The following is a 24,134-nucleotide window of genomic DNA, read 5'->3' as shown; positions in this document are numbered from 1 at the left end:
ACTCGTTACTAATAACATAGCAATAACGCCTTACATTTGAAAAGAGTGTTTGAGTGTGACTAGATCCTGCACCTGTGGTTCTGAAACTTAAGCGTGATCAGAATCACCTGGAGGATTTGTTAAAGCGCAGATCGCTGGGCCCCACCTCCATAATTTCTGGCTCGGTAGGTCTGGAGCAAGGGACTGAGGGAGCTTAAGAGAAACCATCCCAACTCCGTTCAGCTCTCGCAACTGAACCGGCCCCGCTCGGTACGCAGGAAAACTACAAGTCCCGGCATGTCCCGCGCGCAGCGGCGGAAAGTCGGGTACTTCCGCTCCACGCAGCGCCTCTGCTGCCGCGTCTCGACGTGTCACCGGCGGCGCCGCTGCTGTGGCAAAGGAAGGTGCTGACTGGGGGAGTTCGAGGCGGCGGGCGGCGGTGACCCCGGCCTGGAATTGCCCCGGCACGGAAGTGTTCCGGGATCCGTGGGGAGCAGGAGAGGGAGGCGGCGGCCAGTTCCACGCGGGGCACGATGTTGAACATGTGGAAGGTGCGAGAGCTGGTGGACAAAGCGTGAGTATCGGGGGGCAGTTGTGGCCGAGGCCCACTCAGGGGAGCGGTTACTGGGAGAGAGCTGGCCTTGGGCGAGGGGTTGCCCGCGTCACGCCCCCCGGCTCTTCCAGCCCCATCATGGCGGCGACCCGTTCCTTCCCGGCCCCGGGCCTCATCCCGGCTAGCGAGGCTGGGGAGGGACCCTCCCTCGTTTTAAAAACGTTCTCTTAGCCACTCTTCTGTCCTTTCCAGGCCTTCCTGTCCCTTCCCCTCTTCCAACCCCTGGGTGCCGACGCTTTGGTCAGAGGGGTCGGGTTGTCTGCAGCTGGGTCACTGCCCTGGCGGGAGGACTGTCTTAGCCTCAGACTGTGGGCTTTGCTTCCTGGGCAGCAGGGAAGGCTTGGGAGTGGGGGGCACAATGCACTGGTTCTCTGTGTCTCTCGGGGTGTAGTACGGAGAGCCCTTAGACCTGGTTGGGGTGTGTCTTTTACCTTCCTGGCCTCCTCTTAATTCCTAATGAACCTGAAGTGTTGGAGTGGGTGGTAAGTGTAACAAGTGGCTATTGTGGTGAGGCTGAAGTTACTCAAGAAGAGACTCATCCTTTGCTTTTCTAACGCTAGTGAAAGCAGATCACTATATAACTTCTCGTGATTTTCTTCTGTTTCTTTTTCCACTACACATCATTTTTGGTGTGCTACCTGTTCCATTCGATTAAATTAAGAGGTCTTTAAGAAATTTCCCCTTAAGAGGAAAACAACCCAGGTTTGCATCCTGTTGATCTGCTTTTAAAAGCAGGTAAAAAAAACCAGCACGTAGTTGATTTCCTTTAAGACTGAAATAACTTTAGTCTCTTACTTGCACAAGGAAAACCTTAGCATTTAAAATGAGTATATCAGATATACAGCGGTTAAGTAAGGTCTTCTAGGCCAGCAGGAAATAAAGTTTAAGAATTTAACCAGTCCTCTTCCTTTTAGGTTTTAGTGATTATGCAATAAGTGTGGTGAGAAAAACAGTTCATTTGTGCCACCTATCTAACCTAAAATCAGGAAGTATAGATAGCAAACTGTTTTGTTAACACCAGAAAATCAAATAATTTCCAGTGCCTTGTCTGATGCATCAGTTAGAACTTAGAGCGTGACCATATTTTGATATTTTCTGTGCTACCAAGAAGGCAATAGAGTGCCTAAGGAGCATGGGTTTCAGAACCTGCAGAGATTGGGGAAGTTAACTCATCCTCACGGTGCCCTAGTTTTCTCTGGTGCAAAATGAAAATGCAGTGATACCTACTTTAGAATGTTGTAGTGCAGCTTAAGGGTTAAGGGATTATATTGCACATAAAGCCCTTAACACAATATGTTAAGATCAGTGTACTTTTGAAACTAGCCAATGTTTTGCATTTAGAGTGAGATAAGATAAACCTCTTTGAGAAGCTCCAAGTTTGAGAAGTTATTTGCTTTAATGATTTTTCTTTACAACTACTCATTTGGCTGTTGAGGCCTCTGCTATTTATTTCGGACTGTTTAGCTGTTTATATATTCTTTGCTTTTGCTTACCAAAGATGAAATAAACTAATAGTTCTTTTCCAGATCCAGGATCATTGGCATTTTTTTTGAGTTTGTGTAAAGATTAGGATATCAACTTAAATAGTTTTTTAAAGGCCAAAAGAAGACTTCAAAGCTACTTTTTTTTTTTGATAGAGTCTCAGTCTTTTGTGCAGTCATAACTCATTGCATCCTCCAACTCCTGGGCTCAAGTGATCATCCCCCCTCTGCCTCCCTAGTGGCCAGGACTACAGGCATGCACCACTATGCCTGGTACTGCCTCCTTCTTTCTGAGTCAGAGGTCAGCAGAATAAAACCACTAAGAAACACCTTGTTCTCTTAGAGGACTAAATCTGTGGTACTCAAAAATTTGAAGAGGCTGTACATTGTTCATAAGACAGAAATCAAGGCAGTATTCCTGCTCTTATTGTACCTTTCATCTTTGCTTATCACACTTGTTATATGCTTTAGGTTAAATTTGCCATGCAAGTAGTTATCATTCTAATGGAAAACCTATTGTTGAAAAATAATATCTGTCTTTTTACTACCCAATTTAGGATGTAGACTTGAACCAAATTATTCGAGAACATAGAAGAATGTTGCTACCAAGGACTTTTTAAGGCTTTTGTGGGTGTCTGAGACATATTAAGTTTAGACCATGAGGTTAATTTACTGATGAGTACTCGGGATTTTAATTTTTACCTTTCACTGACAAGAAGAGAAAAAATTCTTCCCCGCAAATGTAAGCATCTTACAGAACTGTGGATCTGTTAGACTGTGCACCTAATACCATAACAGAGGTGCAGCAGATCCATAGAATGACTGCTCTGATTATCGGAGGGATAAAATGATGAAGGAACTTGCAAATGAAGGAACAATGAAGTGATTAAGGACTGTTCAGATAGCTGGATCAATAAAATGCGGGCTTATATGAGAGAAAGGTTAGGGGCTTTGGCTGTCTGGTTTATATTCTGGCATTGCCTTTTTAATTAGCTGTATGTATGGTTTGAGGCAGAATCATACGAATTTCCAGACTCTGGGTTCCTTATCAGTAAACTGAGGGGACCTGGCTAGAGTAAGACTTTTTCCACCTTTGATGGCTGTTGGAGAACTGCATTTCCATCAAGGAAAAATAGTTGGAACTAATTATTACAGTAGCGGACAAATTTTGGAGTCATTATCCTCTGTAGACAATTTAGACTAAAAAGGGAAATGTTCTTGAAAAGTGGTAATCAGTAAATGTTATATTTAAATATTTTATGCAGTAAATACCATGATTCAGGAAGACTGGGACTTTTAGTGTATGTTGATACCCAGTGAGGTTTTACTTCAGAAAAAAAAATGTACTCTTGAAAAATGTGTTTCCTGGAGCCACTCTTAGATTCGGTATGGTAGCAGTTCTTGAGTTCAGTTATGTATTTCTTTTTTTTCTTTTTCTTTTTTATTTTTGAGGTGGAGTTTCACTCTTGTTGCCCGGGGTGGAGCGCAGTGGCGCAGTCGGCCCACTGCAACCTCTACCTCCAGGGTTAAAGTGATTCTTCTGCCTCAGCCTCCCTAGTAGCTGGAATTACAGGCGCCTGCCACCACACCCGGCTAATTTGTATATTTCTGGTAGAGACAGGGTTTTGCCTTGTTGGCCGGGCTGGTCTCACACTCCTGACCTCAGGTGATCCACCCACCTCAACCACCCAAAATAATAATGATGTATTTCAGACATTGGCTTTTGAGACACTGAAGACTTTTTCTGGAAGTGGGGTATATTTTCCACAATTGCTGCATCTCCTGGTGGTAGTAGAGGGATTTGTTTTGCAGAACATTGTGGAACTGAGGGGAAGCAGATAAAGCCATAGGCCTGCCAGAGCTTGGAGTGCCAGTATCTTCCCACTCGTTGTCAAGTTGCATAAAAGGCGATGTGGCAGGAAAGAATAAGTGGCACTATTCCCATCAACTAGGAACACCAGCTTAACCATTGTCATCCTGTTACCTGTCTCCCGTTATCTGTGGCTGTAATAAAATTGGACATGTTTATATTTTGTCATCCTATGTATGCATGGTAAAATTGAAAGTTGCTGCAGTTGTTTTATTCAGATTTGAGTAATGTAATGAAGGTGACAGGGAGTGGTAGATCAAAACTGCTACTTAACTTGTTCAAGCTCAGTGCCTCCTTCTCTTTTCTTGCAAGGAGTAATATTAGTGGTAAATCTATTTGATCAATGCCTCTTTTTTATTTTTTCTGAGACAGAGTCTCACTCTGTCCCCCAGGCTGTAGTGCAGTGGCTTGATCTCAGCTCACTGCAATCTCTACCTCTCAGTTTCAAGTGATTCTCCTGCCTCAGCCTCCCAAGTAGCTGAGATTATAGGCACCTGCTTCCATGCCTGGCTAATTTTTCTATTTTTAGTAGAGATGTGGTTTTGCCTTGTTGGCCAGGCCTGTCTTGAACTTGTGACTTCAGGTGATCCACTTTCCTTGGCCTCCCAAAGTGTTGGGATTCAGATGTGAGCCACCATACCCAGCCTCTATGGCCCTTTTTATGATAATGATTCAAACAGCTCTGGCTGAGGTCCTAAGGCAACAGCTATGGATATCCATTTTAAGTTATTCTCCTAAGGGTAGCTTGCATTTTCCCTTATAAGTTGATTTTTATTGATGTATATTTGCTTGGTTTTATATCCTAAATGTTTAGATAATATAGAGCTGTAGAAACTAATGTTCTAGTCTCCTGACTCCAGAGGGAGAAACTTTTGCATTTATAAAGAATAGTACATTCCTTTATTTCAACACATAGTACATTTTTTATTTATTGGATTCATACTCTAGCTTCTTTTTACTTTTTATTTTTGAGACAGGGTCACACTCAGTTGTCCAGGCTGGAGCACAGTGACACAAACATGCATACTGCAGGGGGGGATCACAACCGTGCCACCATGCTTGGCTAATTTTTAAAAAAATTTTTGTAGAGAAGAGTTCTTGCAGTATTGAACAGGCTGGTCCTGAACTCCTGGGCTCAGGCAGTCCACCTGCCTCAGCATCCCAAAGTGCAGGCAGGAGCCATTGCATCTGGTCTAGTACTCTATTTTCTGAACTGGAAACATAAAATACCTGCCTGCAAGAACCTTACCTCTACAAATACACTACAACTTGAACAGATTATTCGTTTTTCTTTTCTTTTAGTCTTCAGCTGTCCTCCCCTTTATTTTCCTTATCAGTAAATCTCTGTTCAGTTTGCTTCTTGGTATTTGAAAGCAGAGATAGTAAGATAATTGTCAGCTTACTAGACTTTCCAATGTCAACTTTTCCTTGAACCAATTGTAAGTAATTGTTATTGCTGAAACAATGAATTAATTATCCTCCTCCTTTTCTAGTAACTGGACACAAGTAAATATTAAGAATTTAATTCCAAAGAAAGATGAGTTGGTTTATCTTCTGCTAGCATTTCTTAGAGGTAATTTTCTGTAGTTTAATCTATTTGGTACTACTGTCAAGGTGCTTTTAAAAAGCACTTAACTGCCTCTTATGTTTTCTTGCATGCTTTAGTATTAGTTTACAAGCAGTTTCTTATCTACTTACTGATACGTCCATTGAAAGTACTTAGCCTTTTTTATTTTGAGTGCCATTTGCTAGTACTCCAAGGTTTCACAATATGGCTCCACAGTTGAATCTTTTTTTGTATTTTTTTTTTTCTTGAGATGGAGACTTGCTCTGTCATCCAGGCTGGAGTACAATGGTGCTATCTCAACTTACTGCAATCTCCACCTCCCAGGTTCCAGCGATTCTCCTGCCTCAGCCTCCTGAGTAGATGGGATTACAGGCGCCTGCCTCCATGCCTGGCTAACTGACATACAATAAACTCCTAAAATATCTATTACTATTATTACCGTTATACACAAGATAGTATAACACTAGAAAAATCAAAGGAATAGAGTGTTTGAGAAAATAAAGATACAGACTAGGTTATTTATAAGTATATGGAAACTGTATCTTCATGAAATCATTATTTTCAGTGCATACTCTCTCCTAAGATCAAGTTTAGTCTACATATAGGACAGCACAATTAAATACCTCTGTTGTTTGTGCTTCGTATTTTTTTTTCACCAAATCATAAATGGCTTCTACTTTAATATTGCAAAGCATATTGCAGAAATACTGTTTCAAAAGACCTGTTAAGGAATAAAGTCTTTGGAAAGACATACTGCAATTTCCATCTGCCAATTCTTAATATTTTGTTCAGCTTGTTTTGTGTATTCTTAAGATTTTAAAGTAACTGTTAATGTAAAACATTTCTAAAACATAAAAAGATTTATTTTATAAATGCAAATTTAAGCAGACAATTCTTAAGAGACTGAACAATATCAAGAAAAAGAATCCTCTAAAATATGTGATACCAAATTTGTGGTGGTTCACAATGGACAAACAAGGAAATACATGCAAGGAAAGCACACTGAAGAAAGGGCTTTCCAGTTATTCAGCCCCTCTTCCAAGTTGTCATGAAATTCTTTTGGCTTACCAGGGCTATTTTGCCTGAAAATTAAGTACAGGTAAAGGAACATAATGTATTCCTATGTTAGAGCCAGTTTATAGCTATATGTTACTTGTGGGTAGATTTAGCTAATGAATTATTAAATGTGAGTGATTTTGTTAATGTGCAACAATGCATGTGAATGGTTGTATTTCATTTAAGAAAAGTCTATTTAACCAGTTATTTTAGAATATTTCATTTCTGGTTTTTGTTTGTTTGTTTGAAGCAGGGTCTTGCTCTGTCACCCAGGCTGGAGTATAGTGGTGCCATCTCAGCTTTCTGCAGCCTCAACCTCCCAGATTTAAGCAATCCTCCCAAGTAGCCGGGACAACAGACGCACGCCACAACACGTAGCTAATTTTTGGGTTTTTTTTGGTAGAAATGGAGTTTTTCCACATTGCACAGTCTGGTCTTGAACTCCTGAGCTCAAGCATTCTACCCACCTTGGCCTCCCAAAATGCTGGAATTGCAGGTGTGAGCCACTGTGGCTGGCCTAGAATATTTGTTTTGACATGAATTTTATTTAGTTTCTCAATTCTTAGGACAGTATTTAAGTGCTGGATTTATATCAAGTGCTGGATAACTTTAATATAAATAATCTGTTACAATTTTGCACACACTCACCATTAGGTAGTAAATGTGTATTCATGCTTTTTGAACAATTCTTGAACATTTCATTCAAGAATTCTCATCCAAATAGCTTTTTTTTTAAGATGGAGTCTTGCTCTGTCACCAGGCTGGAGTGCAATGGCGTGATCTCAGCTCACTGCTCACTGCAACCTCCCCCTCCCAGGTTCAAGTGATTCTCTTGCCTCAGCCTCCCCAGTAGCTGGGACTACAGGCATGTACCACCAAGCCCAGCTAATTTTTGTATTTTTAGTAGCGATGGGGTTTTACCATGTTGGTCAGGATGGTCTTGATCTCTTGACCTCATGATCTACCTGCCTCAGCCTCCCAAAGTGCTGGGATTACAGGCATGAGCCACCTCACCCAGCCCAAATAACCTATATTTTTATAATAGAAAAAAGACATCCATTGAAAATTCAATTTTTTTGTTTGTTTGTTTGCCATTCGTTTTCATGTCTTTTTAGTAAATCATTAAAGAACAGCACAAGGCCGGGTACTGTGGCTCATGCCTATAATCCCAGCACTTTAGGAAGCTGAGAAGGGAAGATCTCTTGAGCCCAGGAGTTCAAGACTAGCCTGGGCAACACAGACCCTGCCACTACAAGAAAATTAAAAAATTAGCCAGACATGGTGGTACGTGCCTATAGTGACAGCTACATGAGAGGCTGAAATGGGAGGATCAATTGATCCAGGAATTGGAAGGCTGCAGTTAGCTGTGATCATGCCACTGCACTCTAACCTGGGCAACAGAGTGAAACTTTGTCTCTAAAAAAATATTTTTTAATATTTAAAAAAAAGAACAATGCAAATAAGCATACCGAGCCTTTTTCTATTAATTTTTCTCATACTCATTTCTCATTTGTCACTTTTTAAAGACACTTAATGGTTGTGCAGATGAAACTACATGTCTTAATTTACAGTTAAACCCCCATGGTTAAATAATATCTTTTTTTTTTTCTCTTTTTTCAGAGAGGGTCTCACTTTGTCACCGAGGCTGGTATGCAGTGGCATGATCTTGGCTCACTGCAGCCTTGACCTCCTGGGCTCAATCCATCCTCCCGCCTTAGTCCCCCAAGTAACTGGGACTCCAGGTGCGCTCCCCCATGCCTAGCTAATTTTTTGTAGGTATTGGGTTTCACTGTGCTTTCCAGGCTTGTCTCAAACTCCTGAGCTCAAGCAGTCTGCCAGCCTGAAGCTGAGGCTTCCCAAAGTGCTAGGATTATAGGTGTGAGTCACTGCACCCAGCCAGTAATAGCCTTAGTTTGATATGTTTGGTTTATAAGTTTGGTACTGAATGGGCTTTGAAGGATGGCCTATTTCTCACGAAGCCATGTAAAATGTAAATGTTTAGCCCTATAATCTGCTCTCTACACAGCAGCAAGAGGGAATCTTTAAAAATACTAAGTCAAATGGATTCAGAACTCTCCAGTGGCTTCTAATCTCATTGCTTACTGGCCTGTACACACCTGGCTCTTTGCTGCCCCGCTCTGATCTCTTTTCCCATCACTGTCCCTCACTTTCTGTGTTCTGTTCAGTGGACCTCCTGTATTACATAGTATGCACTCACCCTTGTCACTGTTTTTCCCTGTGCTTGCCTTTCTCTGTTACCTGTTTTCATCTGCTGTCTCTGATAATGCAAGGTCCTTGAGGGCAGGAACTTTTGTTTTGTTTCCTGCTGTATTACTAAATCTTAGAACAATTATGACACATAGTAGGTGCTCAGATACTTTTGAATGAATACATTACATTTGGCAAGTTGATATTTATTTACAGAGGATTTCTTTCAAATCCAGATAAATATATATTTGAGATGTCTCATTCTGTCGCCAGGTTGGAGTGCAATGGCTCGATCTTGGCTCACTGCAACCTCTACCTCCTGAGTTCAAGTGATTCTCCTGCCTCGGCCTCCCTAGTATTTGGGACTATAGGCGCATGCCACCACGCCGAGCTAAATTTTTTAGTGGAGATGGGGTTTCAACATGTTGGCCGGGATGGTCTCAATCTCTTGACCTTGTGATCTGCCCACCTCAGCCTCCCAAAGTGCTGGGATTACAGGCGCAAGCCACTACACTCGGACATAAATCCAAATATTTCTCATAGTAAAAGCTAATAGTTATTGAGCATTTACTATGTGCTAAGAACAAAGGTGAAAATATTATGTTCAATTTTCTAATGAGGAAATTGGGCACAGAATGCTAAGAGTATATCACAGATAACATATTGAGAAAATAGTCTAGATTTTAAATCTAGATGATATACTTTCAGAATATATATTATTCAGAATATATATTAGCATAACAGTTTATGCTAATCTTTTACAAGACATCATATAAACAAAAAAACTGTTGTACAGGCATACCTGAGAGATAATACGGGTTTAGTTCCAGACCACTGCAATAAAGTGAATATTGGAATAAAGCAATTCGTACAAATTTTTAGTTTCCCAGTTCATATAAAAGTTACGTTTCCACTATACTGTAGTCTATTAAATGCACAATGGTGTTATGTTAAAAAAAAAAAGTACATACCTTAATTTAAAAATACTTTATTGCTAAAAAGTACAGTCATCTGAGCTTTCAGCAGATAGTTATTATTCTGCTGGTGGAAAATCTTGCCTCCATGTTGATGGCTGCTGACTTATCAGGGTGGTGATTGCTAAAGTTTGGGGTGGCTGTGGCAGTTTCTTAAAATAACAATGAAGTTTTCTGCGTCATGGATTCTTCCTTTCACAGATGATTTCTCTAGCATGCAATGCTGCTTAATAATATTTTACCTAAAGTAGAACTTCTTTTATAATTAGAGTCAGGCTGGGCATGGTGGCTCACGCTTGTAATCCCAGCACTTTAGGAGGCCAAGATGGGCAGATCACTTGAGGTAAGGAGTTCAAGACCAGCCTGGCCAGCATGGCAAAACCCTGTCTACTAAAAATACAAAAATTAGGCCGACACAGTAGCTCATGCCTGTAATACAAGCACTTTGGGAGGCCAAGGCGGGTAGATCACTTGAGGTTAGGAGTTCAAGACCAACCTGCCCAATGTGGTGAAACCCCGTCTCTACTAAAAATACAAAAATTAACTGGGCATGGTGGCGGGCTCCTGTAATCTCAGCTACTCAGGAGGATGAGGCAGGAGAATCACTTGAACTTGGGAGGCAGAGGTTGCAGTGAGCCAAGATCATGCCACTGCACTCCAGCCTGGGCAACAGAGCAAGACTGCATCTCAAAAACAAAACAAAAATTAGCCGGACGGGCCAGGCATGGTGGCTCAAGCCTGTAATCCCGGCACTTTGGGAGGCCGAGATGGGCGGATCACGAGGTCAAGAGATTGAGACCATCCTGGCCAACATGGTGAAACCCCGTCTCTACTAAAAATACAAAAATTAGCTGGGCGTGGTGGCATGCACCTGTAGTCCCAGCTACTGGGGAGACTGAGGCAAGAGAATTGCTTGAACCCAGGAGGTAGAGGTTGTAGTGAGCCAAGATTGTGCCACTGCACTCCAGCCTGGCGCCTGACGCCTGGCGACAGAGTAAGACTCTGTCTCAAAAAAAAAAAAAAAAATTAGCCGGACGTTCTGGCGTGTGCCTTGCAGTTTCAGTTACTTGGGAATTTGAGGCACGAGAATCGCTTGAACCTGGGAGGCAGAGGTTGTAGTGAGCTGAAATAGCACCACTACACTCCAGCCTGGGCGACAGAGCACGACTCCACCTCAACAACAAAAAAAAATGTAGTCAGTCCTATAAAACTCTGCTACTGCTTTATCAGCTAAGTTGCCCACTCCAGCCTGGGCAACAGAGTGAGACTGTGTCTCAATTAAAAAAATAATTCTTAGGCCAGGCACAGTGGCTCATCATGCCTGTAATCCCAGCACTTTGTGAGGCAGAGGCGGGTGGATTGCTTGAGCCCAGGAGTTCATGACCAGCCTGGCCAACATGGTGAAACCTCACCTCTACTAAAAATACAAAAATTAGCCGGAGGTAGTGGTGGGCCGCTGTAGTCCCAGCTACTTGGGAGGCTGAGGTGGAATTACTTGAATCTGGGAGGTGGAGGTTGCCGTGAGCCAAGATTGTCCCACTGCATTCCAGCCTGGGGGTCAGAGTGAGTCTCTATCTCAAAAAAAAAAATTTATTTTTTGGCCAGGTGCGGTGGCTCACACCTGTAATCCCAGTACTTTGGGAGTTCAGGGCATGTGGATCACTTGAGTTCAAGAGTTTGAGATCAACCTGGGCAACCTGGTGAAACCCCATCTCTGCTAAAAATACAAAAATTAGCCAGGTGTGGTGGCATGTACCTATAGTCTCAGCTACTCAAGAGGATTACTTGAGCCCAGGAGGTCAAAGCAGTGAACAGTGATGGTGCCACAGTTCTTTGTTGTCATTTTAACAGTGTTCACAGTGTCTTCGCTGGGAGTAGGGTCCATCTCAAGAAACCACTTATTTTGCTCATCCAGAAGAAACAACTCATCATTCAAGTTTGATCATGAGATTGCAGCAGTAAGTCACAGCTTCAGGCTCCACTTCTAATTCTTGTTTTCTTGCTGTTTTCACCACATCTGCAGCGACTTCCTTCACTGAAGTCTTCTCTCTACTCAGAGTCATCCATGAGGTTTGGAATCAACTTCCAGACTCCTGTAAATATAGATATTTTGACCATGAATCCCATTTTTTGCCTTTTGACATGTTTTGCTCTGTCGCTGCTCTCATTCAGGCTCAGGGTGGAATGCAGGCAACTCCTCCTCCTGGGCTCAAATGATCCTCTAGCCTCAGCCTCTTGAGTAGCTGGGATGACAGGCATGTGCGCCACCACACCCAGCTAATTTTTTAATTTTTTGTAGAGACAAGGTCTCGCTATGTTGCCTGGGCTGGTCTCGAACACCTAAGCTTAAGCAGTCCTTCCCCCTTGACCTCCCAAAGTGCTAGGATTAAAAGTGTGAGCTACTATGCCCAGCCATGAATATTTTTAAAATGGCAAAACTAGCATAGTGAATTCTGTCTGGAAGGTTTTCAATTTACTTTTTCCAGATACATCAGAGGAATCACTAGCTTGGAAGTTACAGCTTTAGAGAATGTATTTTCTTAAATAATAAGATGAAAGTCAAAATGACTTCTTGTTCCATGGGCTACATTGAACATTGTGTTAGCAGACAGGAAAACAACATTCATCTCTTTGTGCATCTTCATCAGATCTCCTTGGTGACTCCTTGTCCATGTGAAATATTTTGAAAGGAATCTTTTTTTCTGAGCAGATCTCAACAATGCGCTTAAAATAATCAGTAAACTGTGCTGTAAACAGATGTGCCATCATTCAGGACTTGTCCCATTTCTATAGCACAGGCAGAGTAGATTTAGCATAATTCTTAAGGGCCCCAGGATTTTCATAATGTGCAATGAGCACTGGCTCACGTCTGCATTAGCCCGTAACAAGAGAGTTAGTCTGTCCTTTGAAGCGTTGATGCCAGGCACTGACCTCTCTAGTTATGAAAGTCCTAGATGGCATCTTCCACTGTAAGGCTGTTTCATCTCCATTAAAAATCTGTTTAGTGTAACCACCTTCATTAGATGATCTTAGTAGATCTTCTGGATAACCTGCTGTAGCTTCTGCATCAGCACTTCCTGTTTCACCTTACATTTTTCTCCTACAGAGGTGGCTTCTTTTCTTAAACCTCATAAACAAACCTCTGCTAGCTTCAGCTTTTCTTCTGCAGCTTCCTCACCTCTCTCAGCCTTCAGATAGAACTGAAGAGAGTCAGGGCCTTTCTCTGAATTAGGCTTTGGCTTAAGGGAATGTTGTGGCTAGTTGGATATTCTATTTTTCAAACCACTCAAACTTTCTCCATGTCAGTAATAAGGCTCTGTTTCACTTAGCATTCTTGTGTTCATAGAGTAGCACTTTAAATTCCCTTTAAGAACATTTCCTTTGCATTAACAACCTAACTTTTTGGCACAAGAGGCATAGCTTTTAGCCTGTCTCAGCTTTTGACATACCTTCCTAAGCTTAATCATTTCTACCTTTGATTTAAAAGTAGATGTGCAAATCTTCCTTTCACTTGAACACTTAGAGGTCATTGTAGGGTTATTAATTGACCTCATTTCAATATTGTGTCTAAGGGAATAGAGATGCCTAAGAAGAGGGGCACATTCAGCATATTATCAATTAGCAGCACAGTTCATGCTGTTCCCAAACAATTACAATAGTAACATCAAAGATTACTGATCATAGACTGCCATAACAGAAAGAATAATGAAAAAGTTGGAAATACTGTAAGAATTACTAAAATGCGGGCCAGGTGCGGTGGCTCACGCCCGTAATCCCAGCACTTTGGGAGGTTGAGGCGGGTGGATCACGAGGTCAAGAGATCAAGACCATCCTGGTCAACATGGTGAAACCCCCATCTCTACTAAAAATACAAAAAATTAGCTGGGCATAGTGGTGTGTGCCTGTAATCCCAGCTACTCAGGAGGCTGAGGCAGGAGAATTGCCTGAACCCAGGAGGCAGAGGTTGCGGTGAGCCAAGATCGCACCATTGCACTCCAGCCTGGGTAACAAGAGCGAAACTCCTTCTCAAAAAAAAAAGAATTACTAAAATGCTTAATCTAAGGTTGCCACAAACCTTAAATTTATTTTTTTTTAAGGCATTATCTGTGAAACACATTAAAGCAAAGCACAATAAAATTAGGTATGTCTGTATTTCACTATCAAAAAGGTGAATTACTAGTATATACCTCATGCAAATTAAAAATTATTTAGGAAAAATGTATAGCACTTAATTTTTATTTTATTTTATTATTATTATTATTTAGAGCCTTACTCTCTGCTACCTAGGCTGGAGTGCAGTGGTGTGATCTTGGTTCACTTCATCCTCTGCCTCCCAGGTTCAAGCAATTCTCCTGCCTCAGCCTCCCAAGAAGCTGGGATTACAGGTGTATGCCACCACGGCCGGCTAATATTTGTGTTTTTAGTAGAAACAGGATTTCACCATGTTGGGCAGGCTGGTCTCAAACTCCTGACCTCAAGTTATCCGCCCACCTTGGCCTCCCAAAATGCTGGGATTATAGGCATGAGCCATCACACCTGGCCTGTAGTACTTAAGATTCTGAACCAAATTCAGTTAAGAGTGTTCTTTTTTTCCACGTATCATAGAAGGAAATTTTTCTGGCAATGTCTGTGAGGTCAATGACCCTTAATGAGAGGGAAGCAAATAGATGTTTCTGTAGGTGAAAAAGAAAATCTTCACTAATGTTACAAAGGTGTTCTCTATAAGCAACTGTAAAGTGTTTTAACATTTGTTGAACTATATTAAGTGCTTCAGAATCAGTGACCAACTTTTAAAAGTTTTATAATCCTGTGATCTTATTTTATTTATTTATTTTATTTTTATTTTTTAGAGACAGAATCTCACTCTGTAGCCCAGGCTGGAGTGCAGTGGTGCGATCTTGGTTCATTGCAACCTTTGCCTCCAAGGTTCTAGTTCAATCAATTCTCCTACCTCAGCCTCCCAAGTAGCTGGGATTACAGGCACAAGCCACCATGCCCAGCTAATTTTTGTATTTTTTAGTAGAGACAGGGTTTCACCATGTTGCCCAGTCTGATCTTGAACTCCTGACCTCAAGATCCACCCGCCTCAGCCTCCCAAAGTGCTGGGATTACAGGTATGAGCCACCACTCCTGGTCTAATCCTGTGATCTTTATGTTGTGGTCAGTTTGACATGCCTCTGTGCTATGTCATATGAACCTGTGATTTATGCACAACTTTTTCTAATTTTTCTTATGTTCAAAATGGATAATTTGGAGTAATGTTCTTTAATCACTTATGTACCCTCTAAGTACTGTATTTTGGGCATAGGGTGTAAACATGTAAACGTTCTACAATATCTCAAAATACGTGATTGATATACTCACTAATCTTGGCTGACCTTTTAAGGGTCCTTCACTGATTAATTGTTAAATAGCAACAACCATGAGCCCTCTAAGACATGCGACAGATGGTAGGGTTCCAGGAGGCAGCTTACTATTCTGTATAAAGCATATATGCACATGAAAAAGAAATAGAGATGACACAAGTTGGTATATCAGTGAGTACTTTCTTAGAAGCTAGTTCTGTCGTAAAAGAAAGAAGGTCTGTATTATACCGTAATCAAATTGTCCAAATTAAATAATTTGAAATATAAATGTTTCGATTTTGCAAACTTGAGGGGAAAATATAAAGGTCTTCAAAATTTTGTTAGACAGGATCTATAACAGATTCCTTTGTGTCAGAAAGTGGAGTCTAGTTTTGGGGATTGAATAATACGTCTAAGTTTAATTACTAGTGGAAAAAAATCTATAGCCTACTTAAACAGAATATCAAGTATTTGAGTTCACAAAGAGATGGTATCACTCTTACCACTGTTGAGATATAGGATTTTTCATTTTATTCTGTTGATAAGATTTTTTTTTTTAGAGTTACATACTTTTGATTAGCATCTGATATTTGGCAATACATGTGAATTAAGCAGAAGCAAAATCTATAGATGATATAATCACACTGTACAATATCAAGTCTGTTTCTGCAAAGATATAATTTTCACATATTGTACCAGTGCAGGATGTCTCATTTTATCTTTCTCTTAGAAGGATTTTATGCCTTTTTTTAAGGTTAACTGATTTTAATACTTATTTTAGATGTCCTGAGAAGCAAGATAATATAGTTCATAAAATTACCCTAATAGAGTGTTTTAAATGGGCCACCACCTGTTTAAAAAGATAACTGGTTGTGAGTTTGCCACAGTTGATAAAATTTCTTTGGGTTTCAGTTTTGTTTTTAAACGAAGAGTGGGAAAGGTAAGTGGGGGAGGGACATGAGTCAAGATTCTTCCTCTACTTCTGCTGTATAAAATGAGGAGAAGGTCTACTGTTAAGAGAATTAAATAAGCTAATATGCTGTGAAAACATTGTTCTTTACTTTTGTTGTATTGCCTTAGTTTTGTCATTGAGGCAATTTCTCAAGTTGTTAAGAAGTTTTAAATTTAGATGAACAAAGGCCATTTTTATATTAGTTCTAAAGTTGGGAAATATATTTTTATAAAATTTAAACCCCTTTAACAGTAAAATTTTTACTCTTAAAATTATTTTAGTGGCTATCTTATCATACCTGTAAAAACCAGAATTGGGATCCAAAATACAAATAAAACTCATAGGCTGTACTTATTTTTGAATACCTTGGATATTTGATCTTCTTGTGAAACCAGTCTAACATATGATACTTCTTGGCAAGAGAAACACCTCACTGTTCTTTCTTTTTTTAAAACAAAATCAATTAACTTTAAAGAGCAAATAACTTATGCAAGTGTCCTTAAGCAACTACCAGCAATAGGAAAGAATATTTCACAGCTAAACTCACACACAAAACAACGTATGAAGTTGCTGTAAGTACAGAGTAGGGGTGTTTTGTTTGTTAAATAGAAACAATATTTCTGTACTTTCTTTTGTAAATGGACCATGGGGGTTTAAACTTTTAAAATTTATTGCAGATTGCATTTGAGGAACTTATACTGGAATAGATAATGTGTATCACAAGATATGCAGTTGAATTTGTAATGGCTAGTATTTGCAAAGCAACTTCCAAATAAATATTTTATGGTAAATATTTAACAAAGTTTTTCTAGCAAGTGGGGATGGATATTATAGTTATTTAGAGTTATAAATAGTCTGTTACCATCATATCCAAATATAACATTTTGCTAGTGTTTATTAATTTCTGTTATTAACTAGAACAATTATAAGAGCCTTTTTTTTTTGGAGATGGAGTCTCACTGCAGCCAGGGGGGAGTACAGTGGCACAATCTCCACTCACTGCAACCTCCACCTCCCTGGTTCAAGTGATTCTCCTGCCTCAGCCTCCCAAGTAGCTGGGATGACAGGCATATGCCACCATGCCCAGCTAATTTTTGTATTTTTAGTAGAGATGGGGTTTTACCATGTTGGACAGATGGTCTCAATCTCCTCACCCCATGATCTGCCCACCTCAGCCTTAAAGTGCTGGGATTACAGGCATGAGCCACTGTGCCTGGCCTCTTTTCTTTTCTTTCTTTTTTTTTTTGAGACTGAGTCTTGCTCTGTCACCCAGGCTGGAGTGCAAATGGCAGGATCTTGGCTCACTGCAACCTCTGCCTCCCGGGTTCAAGCAATTCTCCTGCCTCAGCCTCCTGAGTGGCTGGGATTACAGGCATGTGCTACCATGCCCAGCTAATTTTTGTGTTTTTAGTAGGGCCGGGTTTCTCCATGTTGGCCAGGCAGGTCTCCAACTCCTGACCTCAGGTGATCCGCACACCTCGGCCTCCCGAAGTGCTGGGATCACAGGCATGAGCCACTGCACCTGACCTTTTTCTTTTCTTTTTTAAAGACAGGCTTGATTTGTCACCCAGGCTGGATTATAGTGGCACCATCATGGCTTACTGCTGCCTCAACCTCCCGGCATCAAGCAGTCCTCCCACCCTAGACTCCTGTATAGTTGAAACTACTGGCATATGCCATCATGCTGGCTAATTATTTTTTGTAGAGATAGGGTTTTGCCATGCTGCCCAGGCTGGTCTTGAACTCCTGAGCTTAAGCAATCTGCCTGCCTTGGCTTTCCAGAGTGCTGGGATTGCATGTATGAACCAATGCGCCTGGCTACAACCAATTTTTTTCATGAAGTTTGACTTTGTTCCAAGTTACATATGTTACTTATTGAGGCACATTAAAAACAAACACACACACACACACACACTCACTTAGACACTTATTAAGAGATGAAGTCTCGCTGTGTTGCCCAGGCTGTTCTCGAGCTCCTGGGCTTAAGCTTATCTTGGCCTCTCAAAGTGCTGGGCTTACAGGCCTGTGCCACCAAGCTGGCCAAAAATATATTTTTTATTGACATAAGACACATAAAATTAGCAATGAGCAGTAAAGAGAATACATGTATACTTTTTTTTTGAGATGGAGTCTTCCTCTGTTGCCCAGGCTGGAGTGCGGTCATGCGATCTCGGCTCACTGCAACCTCCTCCTCCCAGGTTCAAGCAATTCTTCTTCCTCAGCCTCCCTAGTATCTGGGTCTACAGGTGCATGCCACGACATCCGGATAATTCTTTTTGTATTTTTAGTAGAGACGGGGTTTCACCGGATTGGCCAGGCTGGTCTTGAATTCCTGACCTCGTGATCCACCAGCCTTGGCCTCCCAAAATGCTGGGATTACATGCGTGAGCTACCGCACCTGGCCTGGGACAAAGTTCTTTGGAAGTGTGGTAAAGATACTTTTCTTTTGAATAAAGCTTAAGGTTTTGTTTTCATTTTTTGATTGTTTTGTTTTGAGGCAGGGTCTCCCTCTGTCACCCAGGCTACAGTGCAGTGGCACAATCATGGCCCACTGCAGCCTTGACCTCCTGGGTTCAGGTGATCCTCCCACCTCACTTCAGCCTCCCTAGTAGCTGGGACTACAGGCATACACCACCACCTCTGGCCAATTTTGTATTTTTTATGGATATGGAGTTTTGCCATGTTGCCCAGGAAAATTTCAAACTCCTGGGCTCAAGCAATCCTCCCACCTCCAGAAGTGCTGAGATTACAAGCATGATCTAGCACACCTGGTCTTTTTTCATATTCTTAAATCTAAAGAGAATAAGATTCATGAAGAGCACTACATTTCTGTTCTGTTTTCAGTACTTCTAACAATGTTCTTTGCTTTTTTAAAATTAGGTAAGTATGAACAGCAAAAATCAAAGCATATGCTACACAGTGTATGTATCGTAGATAATGATTGTGATTATGGCAATAACATGCTCTCATAGAATGTATTCTTCCTAATGGTATTTCTTGTTACAACCTTCCACTTGTAATTCATCGTTCTGTTATATCGAAACTGTTTTTGGCTTTTGAATTGTTTATTCCAGCAGCTGATTACTGAGTAAGAGTCTCACTTAATTATGGCAGCACTATTCTAATCAGAAAGCTAGATGTTGGCACTTTATTTTACAAATAGAAGTGTAAAATATTCATGTTTGCAAAATTCTTAGAAAAAATATTGAGAATTTATCTATAATTTTAAGATGTATATATTAAGCATGGACTTAGGCTGCTTTTACTCACAGAGTAAATATGAAATCCTTGACTTAGGCTGGGCACAGTGGCTCACATCTGTAATCCCAGCACTATGGGAGGCCAAGGCAGGCGGATCACTTGAGGTCAGGAGTTTGAGACCAGCCTGGCCAACGTGGCAAAACCTTGTCTCTACTAAAAATAAAAAATAAGCTGGGTGTGTGGTGGATGCATGTAATCCCAGCTGTTCAGGAGACTGAGGCAAGATAATTACTTGAACCTGGGAGGCAGAGGTTGCAGTGAGCCGAGATCGTGCCGCTGTACTTCAGCCCCTGGGCAACAGAGCTAAGACTTATTTCAAAAAGAAAAAAAAAAAGAAATCCTTGACTTAAATTGGATTAAATTGGCCATTTGTTAAAAGGGGCCAGTTTTTCTAGCAATTAAGACAAAATTTATATAAAGCTGAAAAATTACATAACTTTAAGTAGAACAAATATAAGCTCTTAACTTGAACATTAAAAGAGCTTGAGAAATATGCTGGTGAGACAACACTGATTTTGAATTTAATATAAGTATTATCCTTGTAGCCTTCTTGGGATTTTGTAAGGAGTAATTTGAAAATAACAACACATAATTGACATTTCTTTTAGACTTACTGCATTTCTCAAGTCTGAGTTTTTAGAATACATGATGATAAACATCTTTTAGTTAATTATAGTGTGTGTATATGTATGTATGTATGTATGTATGTATGTATGTGTTCCTTCTTTGTCTTCCTTCCCTTCCTTCTTTGGACAGGGTCTTTCTCTGCCATCCAGACTGGAGTGCAGTGACATAATCTAGCCCACTGCAGCCTTGACCTCAAACTCATGTAACTGAGACCATAGGTGTGGGCCTCCATGCCTGGCTAATTTTTTTATCTTTTGTAGAGACAGGGTTTCTCCATATTGCCCAAGCTGGTCTCAAACTCCTGGGCTCAAGCAGTCCTCCCACCTCAGCCTCCCAAAGTGCTGGGATTACAGGTGTGAACCACCACACCTGGCTTCCAGTATATTCTTAATGCTTACATAATCTCTGATAAAGAAGACTCATATTATAGGTATGCATCTCATGTCAGGCACTACTATTCTAAGGGGAATAAAATGTTGTAACCAGAAGTAACAGGAAACCACAGGATAACCTGGCTTTTTAATATAATGAGTATTTATTGATTATCTGCAACTCTTGTAGGTACTTGAAAATGCAACTGTAAACAGACTTTGGTAGAGAGAGGTAAATAAAAAGAACAAGCAAACAAAATAGTTACACCTTCTGTGTTACAAAGAAAAGAGGCTGTAGTTAAGAATGATGAGTGGGATTATTTTAGATAGAGTGGCCAGAGGAGGCCTTTCTGAGGATGTGGCACCTGCATTAAGACTGAAAAGCAGAGTAAAGAAAGTCAAGGAAAATGTTCCAGGGAGAGGATATTTTAGAATGAGCAAGGTCCTGGGTAGAGAAAGAGCTGGTGAGAAAGTGGCAGGGCAGTATGGCAAGAACATGGAAGAAGAGGGGTAGCTTCAGAGGTTTGTAAGCCACTGTGTGGAGTTTGGGTTTATTCTGAGGGTCATAAACAACTGACTAAGATTTTCCATAAGGGAGCGAAATGATGCCACTTATGTAGCTTACTCTTGATGCTGAGTTGGATAGTGGATGGGAAGGAAGAATAAGAGTAGAATGGGATAGTGGTTGAAATCATGATTATGACATAGCTATTGAGAGCATGGTCTCTGGACCTTCATCTGTGGAATCAGACTGCCTGCATTCATGTTTTGAGCACACCACTTAATGGTTGTGTGACCTTTAGTGACATACTTAACCTATTTATGCCTCAGTTTTCTCATCTGTAAAATGGGGATAGTGATGGTAGCTGCCTCAGAGTTGTTAGGAGGACTAAATGAATTGTTCGTCAGTGGCTTAGGACAATGCCTGGCCCATTAGAGTTATGTGTGTTAAAAAACCAGTAAACAGACAAATATGGCTGTATTATGGAAGAGAGTGTGAAGGATGAGAAAAAGCGTCCTATACAGAGAATCTTGGCTTTGTACAGTTCTTCTGTGGTAACAGATTGTGCAAAAGAAGGAGAGGGTTCCAGTATGTTCAAGTTTCAATTAACAACCTGCCAGTAAAGTGAAAATTGCTTATATGAAAGAATTGCTTCATCTGCAGAAGTGAAATTCATGATGGCTCCCATAATTTCATAGTTTACACTCAGCATAGGTAGAAGTTTTCATGTTTTTTAAATATGTTTTTTAACCTTAGATTTCATTTAATGCTTCAAATCTTTCTGTAGGACATAGAAGTCTGGTGCCAAGTTAAGTTTTTAAGTTTTGGCAAGGGGGCAGTGAGTTAATTTCAGGGGATATAGTAAATAAATAAATCTTTCTAGTTATGCCCCTGAAAGACCTGGAATTGAAATGTTATTTCATGATAGGCTCGTGTGTGTGTGTGAGAGAGAGAGAGAGAGAGAGAGAGAGAGATTTATTATGTAATTCTCTTTGTGTGTTTGTTGGTTAGAGGGTTTTTAGTTCCCTTGTTCATATCTTGGTCTTAGCCTCCCTTTCTTCCCCTCCACTTCTTCCTTCTCTGTTCCCAAGATATCAAGGAGTTCACTTATCTATTCATTAGTCAGTTTTTCAGAACCCATTTTATGTCAGGCATTCATTGTTAGGCACTGAGAGAGAAAGAAAACTACATAGGATACAGTGTAGTCAGTTGTCGTTATTTGAGGTACCTATGTTTTATAAAGTCACCTTGAGCACAACCATTGCTCCTAGTGGAAAACAAAGGGGTAGGTTCCTGTGAGCCTCTGGTGACATTTTCTTTAGCCAGTCAATACATCACTTTGTTTTTGTTTAAAAACATCTTAATGTATTTTAAAAATTGCTGATTTATTAACATTTAACTCACTGCCAACAGCACTATAACTTATGCCTGAACAAAGTTTATCTCACACACATTTTTTTTTTCTGTAAGGTGTATCACAGTCTTCCTGAGCTTAGGAGCACTAGATAGCCCTTGAACACTATGCCAAGGGCCATTTTAAACAGCGAGATTGCCAGTGTAAAGCACAAAAATGTGAAATATGTCGTGCCAGATAAACTATAGTTTGAGAAACTGAAACAGGAAGGCAGAGTGTCACTTTGTTCGACCTCAGATGGGAATGTGTGCTCTGGACAACTCAGGGTTTTTGCTCCTCTGCTCATGTTCATGAATGTGAAAGCACGGTGAATATAGATTTTGAGGTTACATTTTAGTGAGTAGGCAAATTTGCATATATGGAGTCCATAAATCATGAGGATCAACTCTATTTGCTTTTTTAAAACTTAGAATATATTAAGGTAATTAAGATAAATTCATACATAGCCATTGGACAGGCAGAATATAATACGTAAGAGAAATATAATGTTGGATTTGATCAAAGGAAGGGGAAATTATGGGTTGGAAAGAACAAGAAGGTTTCGTTTTTGCATCTTTGTTGAAAACTAGGTTTGAAAAGAGGTGGGAATTCCAGAAGCACATAGAGTCACTGAGATAAGAAAGTAAAGTGCATGTTGTAATGCAGTAGTACTTGCAGTAGTACTAATCAGCTAGTAACGCAGTATAATTATCCCATAGAGGAAATGAAACGTTGAGGCCAGATCATGCAGGTTCTGATTACCAGTTCAGTTAGGACTTTTTTTTTATAATCCTAAAGAAGCAATTTAAGAATTTTTGTCCTGTTCTATTAATAAATTGAACATCTGCTGTCACCAAGACTGATCCAAGAACTGGAGATCTTTCTTTCTTTCTTTTCCCTTTCTTTTTCTTTCTCTCTTTCTCTCTCTCTTTCTTTCTTTCTTTTTTCCTTCCTCTCTCCCTCCCTCCCTTCCTTCGTTCCTTCCCACTGCAACCTCTGCCTTCTGGGTTCAAGCAATTCTCCTGGGACTGCAGGCACACACCACCACGCCTGGCCAATTTTTTTTATACTTTAGTAGAGATGGGGTTTCACCATGTTGCCCAGGCTGGTCCCGAACTCCTGAGCTCAGGCAGTCCACCTGCCTTGGCCTCCCAAAGTGTGCCTGGCTGTAACTGGAGATCTTTAAGAGAAGACGAGGGCCAGGCGCGGTGGTTCACGCCTGTAATCCCAGCACTTTGGGGGGCTGAAGCAGGTGGATCATGAGGTCAAGAGATCGAGACCATCTTGGCCAACATAGTGAAACCCTGTCTCTACTAAATACAAAAAAATTAGCCAGGCATGGTGGCACATGCCTGTAATCCCAGCTACTTGGGAGGCTGTGACAGGAGAATCGTTTGAACCCAGGAGGCGGAGGTTGCAGTGAGCCGAGAATGCGCCATTGCACTCCAGCCTGGGTAACAAGAGCGAAATTCCATCTCAAAAAAAAAAAAAAAAAAAAAAAGAGAGAAGACGATTATTTTGTGTCCCCTAGGTGTATGCAATCCAGAGGGGGAGAAAGGCAAATAAACAAACAGGACTGATATAATACACCATGTTTTTGTTTTTGTTTTTGTTTTTGTTTTTGAGGCAGGGTCTCTCCCTGTCACCCAGGCAGAAGTACGTGGCATGATTGCAGCTCACTGCAGCCTCGACCTCCCTGTGTTCAAGTGATCCTCCCACCTCAGCCTCCTGAGTAGCTGGGACTGCAGCTACATACCACCATGCCTGGCTAATTTTTGTATTTTTTTTGTGAAGACAGGGTTTTGCCATGTTGCCTAGGCTTGTCTCAGAACTCCCAAGGCTCAAGTGATCCACCTCAGCCTCCTGAGTAGCTGGGACTGCAGCTACATACCACCATGCCTGGCTAATTTTTGTATTTTTTTTTTGTGAAGACAG

General features: G+C 40.9%; 1 protein-coding gene across 4 annotated transcripts in view; it reads left to right on the top strand.

Moving 5' to 3' along the window:
* The first annotated feature begins 355 nt into the window (after nucleotides 1–355).
* Nucleotides 356–24,134, top strand: part of CLINT1 (clathrin interactor 1) — a 72,120-nt gene continuing 48,341 nt past the window's right edge. For all 4 annotated transcript variants that reach the window (XM_078358676.1, XM_078358668.1, XM_002744104.7 and 1 more), the window contains exon 1: nucleotides 356–553. In XM_078358676.1, the coding sequence (XP_078214802.1) occupies nucleotides 513–553 (41 nt within the window). In that variant the 5' untranslated portion in view covers nucleotides 356–512. The remainder of the gene's footprint in view (nucleotides 554–24,134) is intronic.

This window comes from Callithrix jacchus, chromosome 2, assembly GCF_049354715.1.
Source record: "Callithrix jacchus isolate 240 chromosome 2, calJac240_pri, whole genome shotgun sequence".
NCBI lineage: Eukaryota > Metazoa > Chordata > Mammalia > Primates > Cebidae > Callithrix > Callithrix jacchus.
Note: the sequence above shows the minus strand (reverse complement) of the source record. Positions and strands in the feature narration are given on the sequence as shown.